Below are 15,799 nucleotides of genomic sequence, written 5' to 3' on the forward strand. Positions count from 1 at the left end.
TTCTACTTGGGGAAAATTCTGCGCAAAGCAGCTCTAGTTCACAGGGAAGAGCAAGAACAACTGTTTGAGATTTGAATGTAATGACAAACAATGATTTGACTTAAATGAAAGTCTAACTATCACACCATCTGCAGAGGGAAGAAACAGTACGTGGGCCAGAGGATTCCCCCTCCCTCGCCCCGGTAACAACCATAGTTTTCATTTGAACCACATGCTAAATCCAGAGATCCAGCTCCAATGTAAACACTGGTCGTCCTACAGAATGTATCTCCTACTTTTCTTTATCCACTTTAAAAACCACAAAATCTACCACTCAGTTGGAGTATGTGTTAAGCTGTCCTAACACTTTAACATGTGGGAATTAGAATGCTCGAAACTACATGTTGCATAAACTCAACTGAACATGGGACCATCAGGAAAGACTAAGATGTCTTTTGCTCCAAAAAAACTCCAGATCAAGTAGGAACCAAGATGCTAATTACACTATGACCCACACTAAACCAGATCCACAACAAAGGAAAGCCTGGATGAAATAGTACTTTGACGGTGCCTGTTCTATCATAAAGAAAAAAAGACAAAAAACAGAATGATCGACTACTACTAAAGATTATGTAAGAAACAGCAAAGTGTCACTGACAGTTTAACATGCAGGGGAGAGGAGGTGGGGCAAACCTGCACAGAAGAATCATCTACCCGTTTCTTCAGGATTGATTTTTTGGGCATTGCCGGTGCTTCATCAGGTCTATAAAGGTAACGAGGTTCAGAAGACTGCGCAGGGTTAGTCAAACCAGGGATCACACAACCACTGCCAGGAAGATCTTGACTAGAATTTTTGTCCAGCTCCTCTTCCGCCCTTTTTCTCCTAGCACTTTCAAGCTCCCTGAAGTCTTCATCCAGGTATGCTGGGCGTGGGCTTGGGCTTCTGCTGAGACTCCTTTTACGGTAATTTCGTGTTCCTGACAAGAAACTTTGATGCTCCACATTCACAGCAAATAGTCTGTCCTCTCTGTCATATCGAGGGCGCTTTGGCTCTCGCCCTCTCTCCTCTGGCTGATATAAGGACTTCCTAAGTAGTTCACCATCCCTGTCAGGTTCTCGTGATATATCCTGTAGATGATCATAGTTCACGCTATAGTCTGACTGGTGAAGAAAGACATCCCTACTGCGGTAGTCCTCTTCGTGTCTCGCATTGTAAGGACTAGGAGGACTGTCCTCACGAGAGGAGTATCGCTCAAGGCTTTGAGGACGTGAAAGGCCTCTGCTAAATATTGGACCTTCAGCCAGGTCATCCCTGATGAGAAAGACAGGGTAAAACAAAGTCAGAAACTTGGGAGTTCAGGCTAGCGTAAAATAATCTGCCAACTATTCAAAACCCCGACACACTTCTTGCTTTGAACCCAGCATGGCTGGTTTGGGGGATTTTGGATAGTAAGCAGTAGTATGTTTTGCTCTTCTAAGGGACACAGCTACACCTCTAAAACACATAATTTGTGGGCACAGGATACATTCGCAAATGAGACTGAGAGTAGATTCTTGGAGCATAAAGGGCCCACTGGCCTGCAGAAGCACTTAACAGCCAGCACAAATCTATCATCCAAACTTCTAAAATTGCACCAAAATATCAAATTTGTACTAAGCAGTATTAACCATTTGAAACTAGAACATATTTTTATAAGGCCTCTAAGTTCAGAAGTATAAATGAATGCTCACAGCACAATCTCCCTCCCATTCACAACGTCAGACCTACAAAAACATCTTACATGAATAACACAGAAGTCCATGACAAATCCATTGGATCACATAACCATGAAAATGTAATATTTACATTATCACCCTGCACCAACTTGTTGGCATTATAAATACACACCCACTCTTATTTTGATTCAAACTCCTTCCAGTTACTTTTACAACATGTATACAAGATAAATATAAGGCACTTCTGTGATTTTGGGGGATGATGGATAATTTAACTTCACTGTGTCCCTGAGGGTCCCCTAATCTCCAAAAGCAGCTTTTGGGGGCAGCATTTGGAAGGGGGCCTGTAGGCAATGCAGAAAGGCTGGAAATAACCGTTCAAGTGGAGCTCTTTTCATGGTTCTTTGGGCTCCTACACAAAGTCCATCTTTTTTTACGTAGGACACAAAACGCATTCAAAACATTACTAAAAACCCAAACTTAAAATTAATGGGACACTGTGATGAAAAAACCAGATTTCTGGTGAAATCATGCACACACAGCTCTATCACAAGACTTTCAGTTTCTCAACACCACACGTTCTAGCATTTGCTTCTCATTCTTAAGAGTCAATGGCCCAGTTTGAATATCATGTCCAGAGTCAGGCACACACATTACTTCCTTGCCCTTCCATGATGATTCCTTCCCTGACTTCCTGGCATGGGCAAACCATAATCTCCAGTTATGTCTAAACTGGCAAACCACGGGTTCCAATTCTGTTTTGGAAGACAGCACAAACCAAACCTATCCTTGCCAATTTGGCTGTAGTAGCAAATTACTGTTTACCAAAATCAGGAAGCTAAAGGTTGGAAGTCAGGTAAACAAGGGAGGAGGGAAAGGGGGAAGGAGCATATAAGCCTGCAGCATATTTCCCCCATAACTGAAATCTTGGTTTATAAAATTAAAAAGATTACATCCAAATTAAGCTAATGGGTTTGATCTAACTAGCTTTTGTGCTGGTGAAAAAAGGAGGAAGGATCCTCTTTGTCCACTCAAAAGACTGTGCTGGGAATCCTGGGACCAACATGTACAAATGGCATGTTGGAAGTGGCTGTAGTAAGGAGAGGTGGATGAGATGGGAGTGCAAAAGATGACTAGATCCAATCCAATGTCTTTCTTTCGCAGAAGAAATGGGTAACGATATCTTCATTTTATTATATTTTCAACTGTATGCTTTTGTTTTGCTTACATGAAGTATGTGGAGGCCTGACTGTCTAGGGGAGCACAACACCCACTGGGGTGAAAATAGGAAACATGATCAGAGCATCCCAGCTAAGTATTTTAATAAAGTGATCTTGCAGTTTACAATACTGTAGTTCCCAAACAGCAGCGTAAGCGTCTCATCCTTCAGTCTTTAGATCATTTTCCTTCATGGACTGCTTCCCTTTGTCACCTTAGCAAAGAAGAGCCTTTCTTTCACCAATACTGTTTTTCCAATAGGGGCAAAGTAGCATAAAAACATATTTATCAGGTTGTGTCCAGCCTAAATAATCCACTAATGGAAGGGTTGGGATAATATCCACCAATTCCCCCTTCCTGCTGTTGACCCCCAATTTTCCTCTCATGCTGTTCCTGAGGGTGCCTTGGTCTCCCCACCCCCCAGAGTACAAACTGGGGAAGTCAGTGGGCTACATTGGGAGGCAGGAATGTTCTGCTGCACCAACAAAAGCGCCTTGTGTTGAGTGGAAAGTCTGGCTCCAACCCATCACAATCACCAAACTAAGTTCATTTCAAACACCAATTTCAATGATATCTCAGCAAACCTACCATTTAGAAAATAATATGAGGCAAATGAAAATATTATCTCCTTTTCAGTTTGAAGAGCTTTCAAAAATGGTGAAACTAAAATAGACACACAACTTATGACTAAATACAACTCTGGGACTTCTTATGGCCAGATGTTATTGCAGGTACTGTGGAAATTGCTCATGGGATACCATATGATCTCAGTGCACTTTCTTCTACAAGCCCCTGAACAGCATAGGAAGACCAGACTATTACTGTTTAAGAACAGGTACACAGAATGAGATTCTAGAAGCCTACACAGCCACTGAGAGTTTCCAAATATGGCAAAATTATTCATCTGGGTTTTTTTTGCAGCTGTGAGGGAAAGAAGGTAATGACAAGTGGGGTTCAATTGCATGGCTACACCCATTTTATTACACACAGGACTTTGGTTCAGCTACATATAGCAGCTTGTACCACTCTTCATAATGCTTCAGCTGAAATGGGATCTCAATATCAGGTTATCAACTAGAAATGTTGCATATTAGAACCCTTTTTCAACAGAAGTATTATAATTCGCCTCAGCACAACTTAAACAACTTTTTAAACAAGCATGCAGAAGTATGTCTACCTTGTCCTTAAATTTAATCTAGTATCGCTGTTGCGCTTCCTGTCTCCCTCAAACATATTCTCACTTCTCATTTTACACTTCCAAGTACAAACGAAAGTATCACCAAAAGAAAGTAATTGGAGGTCCTTTCTCTGTAGAAGAACTTCTCCTGAGGGGGAAAAATTTATTTGGATAATGAAATAACCATCATGTGCTCCACTTCTTCTACTCATACAGTACTGAATACAGACAGCCAGATACAGCACTTGGTGTGAAAGTGAACCAATGGAGAAGTTTTGCCATTCAAGGAGAAAACATACAGTAATGACACCAAGTACATATTATTCAGACTACTCTTTCTTAAAAAGGTAAAGGTCCCCTGTGCAAGCACCGGGTCATTCCTGACCCATGGGGTGAAGTCACATCCCAACGTTTACTAGGCAGACTTTGTTTACGGGGTGGTTTTGCCAGTGCCTTCCCCAGTCGTCTTCCCTTTACCCCCAGCAAGCTGGGTACTCATTTTACCGACCTCGGAAGGATGGAAGGCTGAGTCAACCTTGAGCCGGCTACCTGAAACCGACCTCCGTCGGGATCGAACTCAGGTTGTGAGTTCTCTTTCTTAAATATAGCTTTTTCATGCACATTTACATTTCAATCAACAGAAATCTACTCCCATCAAAGCAGAACTGCAGACAAAACACAATTCTTAAAAAATGGATCACAAAAACAGGATGTGTGAATTATCTAAAATTAAAACTAAATCTTACATTGATTTACTGCACCTGTGCATACATCTAGGCACTAATGAGCTGGTAAACGTTTTGTCAACAAACCAGAAATTTGCAAAAAGGTGTTTCCCAGTCTTCTTTCAAACCAGCCCTGAGATTGTTTTTCAAAACAAATGGTTTCAGTTCCACATCTGCTCTCACTACTTACTTTTTAGATCAGCATCCACTGAAAATAAAATGCGCAGGAAAGTTCAATACAGTGGTACTGTAGTTAAAAACTGGACACTGTTTCTGCTAGGGGAAGAAGAATTGAATTTTTTGCCCCACTCCCACCAGCTTTTGGACACAAGATTCTTACGTATTCAATATCACTGGTCAAATGTATTTTTATTTTCAACAGCTGTCCTTAAATCCTATCACAGGCACTAGCTCAAAGAATACTCAGCTTACTATAATCTTATTTCCCGCTTTGCATGCCCCAGTGAGGAGCAAGAGCAAGCACTGGATGTTTAGTGTGATCATGTACACACGCTGATTCACATATGCCGAGTTCCTGCTCCTGTGATTCACCTGGGACAAAAAAAGATGACTAGTTTTCTAGGTAGGACCTTCTCACTGCAAACACACACATGTAGTCCTCAATTCATACTAAATGTTCTATATATGGGGGAGGTGTGCAATTCAAGATTTCTGCGCCCTGACATATGTAGGACCAGGTCTCAGCATCTCTACCTTCTCACCACATATTTTGATTATTTGACAATGCATTCCTAAGGACTGTTACTCCAGTCTAAGCCCAATGAAATGAATGGGCTTAGCTGGAGTAACTCTCCTTAAGAATGCACTGTGACTGTTTTCTAACAGTTCCCTTCTCAGTGCAATGCTTAGCCTTGTTCCTTGGAATCTCAGAAGGTTTATTTTTGCCACTCATCATCCTTGCTGACAGAAGGTAGAGATGTATGACTGCTTACACATTATACTGAGTTAGCTGATTCTAAACTATATTTTCCCTGACATAAAGATAAAAATAAAATATTTTGCATTAGTTCTTTATGACGTATTTGATTGTTCAGATAAGGTCAAAGAAAGAAAGAAGAAGAAGAGTTGGTTTTTATATGCTGACTTTCTCTGCCACTTAAGGGAGACTCAAACTGGCTTACAAACACCTTCCCTTCCCCTCCCCACAACAGACACCCTGTGAGGTAGGTGGGGCTGAGAGAGCTGTGACTAGCCCAAGGTCACCCAGCTGGCTTCATGTGGAGGAGTGGGGAAACAAATCCAGTTCACCAGATTAGCCTCTGCCGCTCATGTGGAGGAGTGGGGAATCAAACCCGGTTCTCCAGGTCAGACTCCACTGCTCCAAACCATCGATCTTAACCACTACACCACGCTGGCTCTTAACCACTACACCACGCTGGCACCACACTGAAACTACTCTTCACATTTGACTGAAACACTCAGAGAACTCTGTTGCCAATTTTATTTTATTTCTAAACACATACTTCTGGTATTACTTACCCACTCTGGCATTGAAAAGTGCTACAGAAATTTTACTTTTATCATTCAGACTTATTACTCCATTCTAATGGATTATTTTTTAAATGAAGTTCAGATTCTAACAAGAGATCACTGGCTGCAAAAGGTAGACTTTGGGACTTACAAGCCTTCTGGGCTAATTGAAGACTGCTTTGCGCTTTGCATTTTAATCCTGTTTTGCAAAATATTTTTCTGAGTTTACTTTTAAGATATAGGTTAAAAGAAGCAAAAACAGCAACAGTATCCAGGATAAAGACAGAATAAATGTCTTTTAATCTGACCATCTGCCAGGTTAGATAGAGCCGAATTATACTACAATGTTATAGCCAAACCTCTTTTGTGATTTTCCCAAGCTATTAATGATTCAGCTAAAAGACAGTCCACTGTTGAAATAGACTGATACATCTAGCATCCCTCTACAGTAAAAGGCTACCACCACCATAAAAAAACCCTTTGAGGAAAAATGTAAGTGGTGTTAACCTGGTGAAGTATGTAAGACTTGTAAATCCCAAAGTCTACTTTTGCAGCCAGAGATCTCTAGTTAGAATCTGAACTTAGTATAAGTCTTAGTCTTAGTATTCAGCCTGGTCAGATTAATACAAAACAACACAGTTTCTTCTTTAAGCACAAACAGTATGCCAAGGCATTAACATTTTATTTCATTAAGGTTTTTTAGAGATCTACATTTGTTTTTATTACTGTACTCGTCTTATCATCCTTCTCAATCTAGAATTTTAAGTTTCTTAAATAAAAATTTATACTTGATATCCATCTGGGGATACTAGTTTGAATCTGAAATGGAAGACAGCTAAAAAGCCGAAGTCAGGATTCCAGATATATAGCTCAAGTCCAATAAAGCCTAGTCCTTTAAAATATTCTGTTTCCTCAACAAGCCTATGGTTATTTATATAACTTGTTTGGCCCAGGCTAACCCAATCATGTCATATCTCAGAAGCTAAGCAGGGTTGGCCCTGGTAAGTACTTAGACAGGAGACCACCAAGAAAGTCCAGGGTTGCTATGCAGAGGCACCTCTGAACATCTCTTGCCTTGAAAACCCTATGGGGTCACCATAAATTGGCTGTAACTTGACAGCACTTTTCACCGCCACCACTAGATGAGAACCAAGAAGTAATTCTGAAACACTGATCTTTACAGAACTCTACCTTTCATCACTTAGGCTATCAACCGGAGAGCCTAGTCTGTCAGACAGTCTCCTTCGCTCTGGGGTATCAGTGCCATAATGGTCATTGCCAACTGTGATCCGCAGGCTCTGTTCCACTGATGATTCAGAGTGTCTACTTGGAGAGCGTCGGCCTGGAGAGCGAGAACGCCGGCCCGGAGAGCGTCTCTGCAACAAGAGAAAAATATAACCCCATCTTACATAATTTTTTGGAATATTCAGAGTCTTTGCATAACTGTCAAATAAATTATACTTGTTACATTTGATAAATATAGTCCGAAGTGACCCAATAGTACTCCAGACCGGCTGTACAGATTTCACTGCAAATCAGTGCCAACTTGAGATACAAAATACCTATCTGGCATTCATCTGTACTGAAGCTTTCTAGAACAGGCATACACAAGCAGTACAACCACAGCCGCAACTGTACCAGTTAAAAGAATAGCGTTTCCCCAATTCTACCTGCCAGATATAAAAATGGTAATGGGTTAAAGAATGAGAAAATAAGATAAGATATATAAACTTCTCAGACAGGAGGGAAGCATGCTTTCTTCAAAGGATCTATTTGAAGACTGGTGCTATTTAACGTGTTCATAAATGATCTGGCGTCATGGGTGAGCAAGGAAGCAGCCAGGTTTGCCACTACCACCAACATATTCAGGATGCAGTTCACTGTTCTGCTTATTCACACACCTCTCCATTTACAAATGGAGCACAAGAGTTTCTTGGTTCAGAATGCTTTCAGTACAATTCACTATGAAGGCCAAATGCACGCCAAGGGGCACAATGGAGTGTGTTTGTTCACCAAAATCTGAGATTAAATCAAAGTTTAGAATCCTAATCTCTGCAGAAAAACACCAGTTCACTCAGGTGCCTGAATGCACACATCCCAAAGAACTTGATTTGATTCGGCGCTCCCCAACCACTCCCTTGTGCTGTTAATTGCACAAGGGGGAGAAAAGCGAGTAAGCGAGCACAACAAGAAACTACATTCAGGCCCCATCATGGACTCAGCTTTGTCACCATGTCTAAATGCAGCCAATGCAAATGCAAGTTTAAAATTATGCCCTTTGGGACAAAAAATCCTAATTTCAAAAGAGAAAGACAACCAAGAAGGAACATGGTAAAGGTTTATTATTAAATCATGCCTGATAACTGAGAATGTAGAATTTAACGAACAGGTAGCAGAGGCAGGCCAGACCAAAAACCATGTATGATTGTCATTATCTGAGATGGCTTTAAGAGGGAATTAGAAAAATTCATCTATCAAAATTACAAGCCACAGCGACCATTTTTATTGTTTAGATATTTATACACTGCTTTGCTATCCAGTGGTGACTCAAAATCACTTACATCATCATTTTCTCCTCACAACCACTGATGTGCAAGGCAGGTTGGGCTGAGAGAATGAGCGGCACAAGGTCACTCAGCAAGCTTCCTGTAGAGTGGGGACCTGAATCTGGGTCTCCTAGATGCTAGTCCAACGTTCTAACCACTACGTCACAACAGCTGAATGTGGGATCAGAGGAACATGTGAACAGAGGCACCATGCTATTAAAAACCCATTGCTTGGATATAGCATCAGGGGATTTCTATTGTCTTGCTGCCCTGCTTCGGGGCATCTAGTTGACACGTGTCTGTCAGATGGGGAAAATAGGATATTGGACAAGATGAACCCTTGTTCTTGTTTTCTTAAGGCTGTAATTGGAAATCCCTGAACTGGAACTCTAAGAATCAGGGTTGGAAGGGACCACCAGGGTCATCTAGTCCAACCCCCTGCACAATGCAGGAAATTCACAACTACCTTTCCCCCACAGACCCATACTTCATGCCCAGAAGATGGCCAAGGTGCCCTCCCTCTCATGATCTGCCTAGGTTACAGAATCAGCACTGCTGACAGATGGCCGTCTAGCCCCTGCTTAAAAACTTCCAGGGAAGGAGAGCTCACCACCTCCCGAGGAAGCCTGTTTCACTGAGGAACTGCTCTGTTAGAAAATTCTTCCTAATGTCTAGATAGAAACTCTTTTGATTTAATTTCAACCCATTGGTTCTGGTCCGACCTTCTGGAGCAACAGAAAACAACTCGGCACCATCTCTTTATGACAGCCCTTCAAGTACTTGAAGATGGTTATATCCCCTCTCAGTCTTCTCCTCTTCAGGCTAAACATACCCAGCTCCTTCAACCTTTCCTCACAGGACTTGGTCTCCAGACCCCTCACCATCTTTGTTGCCTCCTCTGGATCCATTCCAGCTTGTCTACATCTTTCTTAAATTGCGGTGCCCAAAACTGAACACAATACTCTAGGTGAGGTCTAACCAGAGCAGAGTATGCAAGAATACTGATGTCCAATCACTAAGCAAGTGGGATTAAGAAATTACTCAGTTCTGAAAAGATTGCTTTTTATTTAAAGAAAACAAAGAAAGTACCAACCAAGTACCAACACCACTTCAATTCACTTGGGAAAGAGGCAAATCTCAATGTATTGTGGCTTCCTTTGCTCCAAATGCTGTGCACCTTTATAATGGGCAAATTTCTGCAAACCACTCCTTCAAAATATAAATCTGGCTCTCACAATCACAGCGGCAAGCATGTGCATAAAAAGTGCCAATGTTTGAAGGGACTGCAAAATTTATACACAAATACATAAGAGGGTAGGCTGTTAAAAACCTTAAGTCCAAAGATGACTGGCCCAAAAATATGCTTTTGGCTCATAATTTATTTATTTTTGCAGAGGTGGTGTATGTTTTACTGCTTTAGAAGAAAAAATTACCAAGGATTAGAAAACTCAGTTTCCTGCTTCCAAGTACTGAGGTCCTCAGCAGCAGCAACTACAGGTTCAGAATGCTAGGAGCAACAGTGAAAAAATTGGTTGGACTGGTACAACCAGCGCTTCCTAACTAAAGTTCTACCAGTTTATAATGCATTAACCCATATAACAAAACAAGGCTGCAACTTCAAGCTAAACTGAATGCGACAAGTTTCATGGACGCCTGCATCCATGGGTTAGGGTCAGTACAACTGAAGTACTTCATGTGTGCCTCTGTTTTTAACCATCTTCATCTCCACACAAAAATGGCATCCTAGCCTTGCAGGTACCCTTAAAGTTTGGGTAGGACGCCATGAAAACTCCCAAAGGGGGTCACCATAAGTCGGCTGTGACTTGACGGCACTTGATACACACACAGGACACCTAACTGCAGGTACCTGTAAAGCACTGGCTCCCAACCGGGGGTCCGTGGACTCCCAGGGGTCTGCAATAACGAAATTAAGGTCCGCGAAACAAAGTTATAAACCCATAATAAATTAATATTTTCAATTAAAAGTTCTCTATTATAAAATATATATTCAAATATTATTCTAAGTTTAATATTTAACTAACAGTTATGATTGAAGTTTATTTTCAAATTCTCTGAATTTTTATTTTGAACCTTGGGGTCCCTGCACTGAACAAAAAAGTCCTAGTGGTCCCTGGTCCAAAAAAGGTTGGGAACCAGTGTAAAGCATTCCCTAAGCAGGGCAGCTCATCCCTCGCAAGGAAAACTTTTAGAACAGTGACCGGTATTGTCGAAGGCTTTCACGGTCAGAGTTCATTGGTTCTTGTAGGTTATCCGGGCTGTGTGACCGGATAATACCAAGACCACGGTCACACCGCCCGGATAACCTACAAGAACCAGTGACAGGTACGGTCTTATCCTCAACCAGGAGTTACTGTAAAGATTCCGGTTTGTACGGCTTCCTGACTTTCATGCCACATATACCGCTCAATGTTCCATACTATCAAGAAAGTCCTTCTGGTTAGGCTACTTATATACCAAGCGGGTCTATTTCAAGGAGCATCTCCACAAACACGTAGGGCGAAAACGCAGGGGAGGTTTTGCCGCTCTCCAGGTGCACATTTTCCCCATTCAGATTCTCAAATGTCTGCAGGGGGGGCAAGCCCCCCCTGCAGACATTTGAGAATCTGAATGGGGAAAATGTGCACCTGGAGAGCGGCAAACCCAAAGCAAAACCTCCCCTGCGTTTTGGCCCGCGGTGTTAACTTGCCCCCCTGCCCTTGGGCCATAAGGGCGATTGGGGGGGGTTGTTGTTTATAGCGTCAAGGATGCATTTGGGTTTTGGGCTACCAGACACTACACAGATATAGGCGGCCGGGGGGGGGGGCGTCTCCTGAAGGGGGCGGCACGGGCTCCGCTTCACGGGGACGGCGGGCGGCCGTTTCCAGGGGCGCCGGGGGAGGGAAGAGGGGGAGACGGAGGCCGGGGCTTCGGAGGTCGTTACCCGGCTCCGGCTGCCGTCCCGCTGCTCCGATCCGCGGCGGCTCCGGCTGCCCCCGGACGGCGAGCGCGCCCTGCTCCTGCGGCTCGGGGACGGCGAGCGGCGAGAAGAGCGGCTGCTGGAGGGCGAGCGGCGGCGGCGGCCCCGCGGGGAGGGCGAGCGCGAGCGGCGCGGGCTGCGGCCCCGGGGGGAGGGCGAGCGCGAGCGGCTGCGGCCCCGGGGGGAGGGCGAGCGGCGCGGGCTGCGGCCTCGTGTCGTGCCGGACGCGGAGGCGCCGGCGCGGGAACTGCGGGGGCCCGAGCCGCTGCTCTCCTTGGACCGGCTGGACGACGACAGGCCCGAGCGGCCGCTGCCCGAGCGGTACATGGCTGCGAGAGCGGCGGAGGCCGCATTCAGTCCTCCCTCAGCGCCGACCGCCCCAGCATCGCTGCAAGGGCGCATGCGCGCGCGACGCAAACGCCCGCAGTGAGGCGCGCGCGCGGGAGGGGGGGGGAGATAGACTGAGAGACCGCCGAACAAAATGGCGAAGGCGGCGCTCCTACCGCCAGGCGCCTCCTTCCCTTCAGGCCCGCCTCTCTCCTGCCACGTGACTCACTCAGAGAGGCGGGCCTGAAGGGAAGGAAGCGCCTGGCGGTAGGAGCGCCGCGCGAGCGCGACGCGCTCTGCTTTCGGGTCTTATTCGTCGTCGGAGCTGCGCTTGCCGCCCATTGGCCAGTGCCGGATTTATGTATAAGCTAAACAAGCTAGGAGCCCCGTGGCGCAGAGTGTTAAGCTGCAGTACTGCAGTCAAAAGCTCTGCTCATGACTTGAGTTCGATCCCGACGGAAGTCGGTTCAGGTAGCCGGCTCAAGGTTGACTCAGCCTTCCATCCTTCCGAGGTCGGTCAAATGAGTACCCAGCTTGCTGGGGGTAAAGGGAAGATGACTGGGGAAGGCACTGGCAAACCACCCTGCAAACAAAGTCTGCCTAGAAAACGTCAGGATGTGATGTCGCCCCATGGGTCAGGAATGACCTGGTGCTTGCACAGGGGACCTTTACCTTTTTTAATCATGCTATAGCTTAGGGCCTCACTCTCTTGGGGGCCCCCAAAAAAATTTAAAGGAAACAAAACTGGGTGTACATTTCCAAAATATAACATACAAAACAAATAAAATAAAACCTACATACAGCAACAGTGTCTTGTGTTGTGTAGGCTCCTGTGATGTAAGTAATGGGCCCCGCCTGCTAGCCTGCTCCCTAAAATATCACTGGTTTGCTCATATTTTTGTTATGTGCAAATGGCTTTAGATACCTATTAGGTCCATAAATTACCATATAGCGTATATTCAACACACACACAAAAAAGCGACAATTTGTTGTTGACAAAGCACAGCTGGACATATAAAATGCCCCATTATCTTCAATAGCTTAGGGCCTCATCAAACCTAAATCCAGCCCTGCCGTTGGCCATTTATGCACAGGAGGTTTTGCTTTAGGTTTGCTGCTCTCTAGATGCACCTTTTCCCACATCCGAATTCCCAAAAGTCTGCACTGGGGCTTACTGTTGAGTTTGGAGAATTTTTTTTTAAATAATTTTTATTGCTTTTTTATAATTAAACAAAAAATAAACAAAAATAAAATCATAATACAATACAAAAAAAATCACACAGAGAGAACTATTACATCCAGTACAAATATAATGTATGTTATCCTTCATACAATATATAGTGCCCAAATCTCCACCACCCACCTTTGTGCCCTCCACCCTTGGACTCCCGGAGTGGTGTTATGACAGTATTTAAAAATCTATTATAATATTCATTTATTAAAAACACATTAATCTATAATTCATTAACTATAGTTGTAAAATCAATTTTTGCCAATTTATCCCAATATGCAGCGGCCTTTAGCCATATTTTTTTTAATTAATATCTTTACCATGTGAAGAATCTGTAAGTTTGGCCATCCACATATACATCCATAGCTTTTCTCTCCAATCTTTAATTGAAGGTTTATTTATTTGTTTCCAGTTCTTAGCAATTGTAATTCTAGCTGCAGCAAAACTATATTGACATATGACTCTGTCACCTTTATCTAAATTCTTTTTAGGAATACCCAATAGACAAAAGGCAGGATCTTTTTTTATTTTTGAGTTAATCAAATTATTAGTTTCCTTTAAAACTAATCTCCAAAATCTCTTAATTTTTTTACAACTCCACCAAACATGCATAAATGTACCTATATTCGTTCCACACTTCCAGCAAAGACCCTCATCCTCTTTTTTCATTTTGCTTAATAATACAGGAGTTATATACCATCTAGAAAACATTTTATATAAATTTCATTGGTAATGTTAATGGTAAATTTAAATTGCTTCTTCCACAAATTTTCCCATACTTCCAAATCTATATTATAACCTAATTCTCTCATCCATTTCACCATCACTGGTTTAATCCTTTCCTGTTCCAAATTCATTTCTATCAATAATTTATACATCCTTCCTATCAGTCCTTTATTCCCCTCAGTTAATATAATTTCAAATTTAGATTTGGTATGATTAAACCCCGTTCTGTTATCTTTATTAAATATATCTCTTACTTTATAACACATAAACCAATCTTTAATTTGAAGCTCTTCTCTAGTTTTTAACATCCAAATCCCATCCTTACATTCTATCATTTCTCTATATATATTAATATCCAGATTTAAATGGACACCCCTTTTCACAAAAGCTTCTATAGGATTAATCCAACCGGGAGTTTTATTTTCCAGGAAACCTTTATATTTCTTCCATATTTGTAATAAACTACTCCTAATAATATGGGAATTGAAATCTTTATTTACTTTCTCCTTTTTGTACCATAAATATGCGTGCCACCCAAATCGTAAATTAAATCCCTCTAATTCCAATAATTTCGGATTCTCTAATATAATCCAGTTTTTTATCCAGGTGAAACAAGCTGCCTGGTAATACATTCTCAAATCTGGTAATCCCAACCCTCCTGTTTCTTTCAATTCCACTAAATTATTGTATGCTATCCTATGTCTTTCTTTGCCCCAGAGAAAATTTAAAATATCTTTCTTCCAATTTTTAAATATCTGTGCGCCTTTCAGTATTGGTAAATTTTGAAACAAGAAAAGCATTTTAGGTAATAGCATCATTTTAATTACTGAAATTTGTCCCCACAATTATAATGGTATTTTCCCCCAACTTTTTAAATCTTTTACTGTCTGTTGCCATTGATTCACATAATTATTCTGAAATAGATTAAGATTATTATGTGATATCCATATACCTAAATATTTAATTATATGTTCGATACTAAATCCTGTCTTTTTAGTCAATTGTTGTTGTTGTGAAAGTGTCATATTTTTAACCAATATCTTAGTTTTATTTTTATTAATTTTAAAACCTGAAAGCTGTCCATAAACTTCCATAATCTTATTCCATCTGTCAATTTGCTCAACCAGATCAGTCAAAAAACATACAAAATCATCTGCATATGCTTTAACTTTATAATGATTTCTCCCCAATCTTACCCCAATTACTTCCTCAGTTTGTCTAATATTTGTTAATAAGAATTCTAATACCAAAATAAACAACAAAGGAGAAAGAGGACATCCTTGTCTCGTTCCCTTCTGGATTTCAATCTGTGGTGACACCACTCCATTTATTAACAGATTAGCAGTTTGGTATGTATATACGCTTTTTATGGCAGTTTTAAAGTTCTCCCCAAAATCCATAAATTTTAATATCTTAATCATAAACTGCCAATTCACATTATCAAACGCTTTTTCCGCATCCAAAAATACCATAGCTAACGGAGTTGTGTCTTGTTCTGCATATTCTAAAAGGTCTACTACCACTCTTACATTCTGACTAATCAATCTTCCTGGTAAAAAACCTGCTTGATCTTCATGTATTATTTGATTTAATACCCTTTTCAATCTAGATGCTAAAATTGCAACAAATAATTTATAGTCATTATTCAGTAATGAAATCGGTCTGTAATTTTTAACTTCCGATATA

The 15,799-nt window shown here is 42.0% G+C and overlaps 1 protein-coding gene across 1 annotated transcript in view; it reads right to left on the reverse strand.

Annotated features, from left to right (window-relative positions):
• Positions 1–12,183, reverse strand: part of ZNF318 (zinc finger protein 318) — a 28,627-nt gene extending 16,444 nt beyond the window's left edge. The window contains exons 1-3 of the mRNA XM_056852526.1: positions 11,794–12,183; positions 7,498–7,682; positions 673–1,291 (exon numbers count right to left, since the gene is read on the reverse strand). Of these exons, the coding sequence (XP_056708504.1) occupies positions 673–1,291; positions 7,498–7,682; positions 11,794–12,156 (1,167 nt within the window). The 5' untranslated portion in view covers positions 12,157–12,183. The remainder of the gene's footprint in view (positions 1–672; positions 1,292–7,497; positions 7,683–11,793) is intronic.
• Positions 12,184–15,799: the final 3,616 nt, after the last annotated feature.

The sequence above is a fragment of the Euleptes europaea genome, chromosome 7 (assembly GCF_029931775.1).
Source record: "Euleptes europaea isolate rEulEur1 chromosome 7, rEulEur1.hap1, whole genome shotgun sequence".
Lineage (NCBI taxonomy): Eukaryota > Metazoa > Chordata > Lepidosauria > Squamata > Sphaerodactylidae > Euleptes > Euleptes europaea.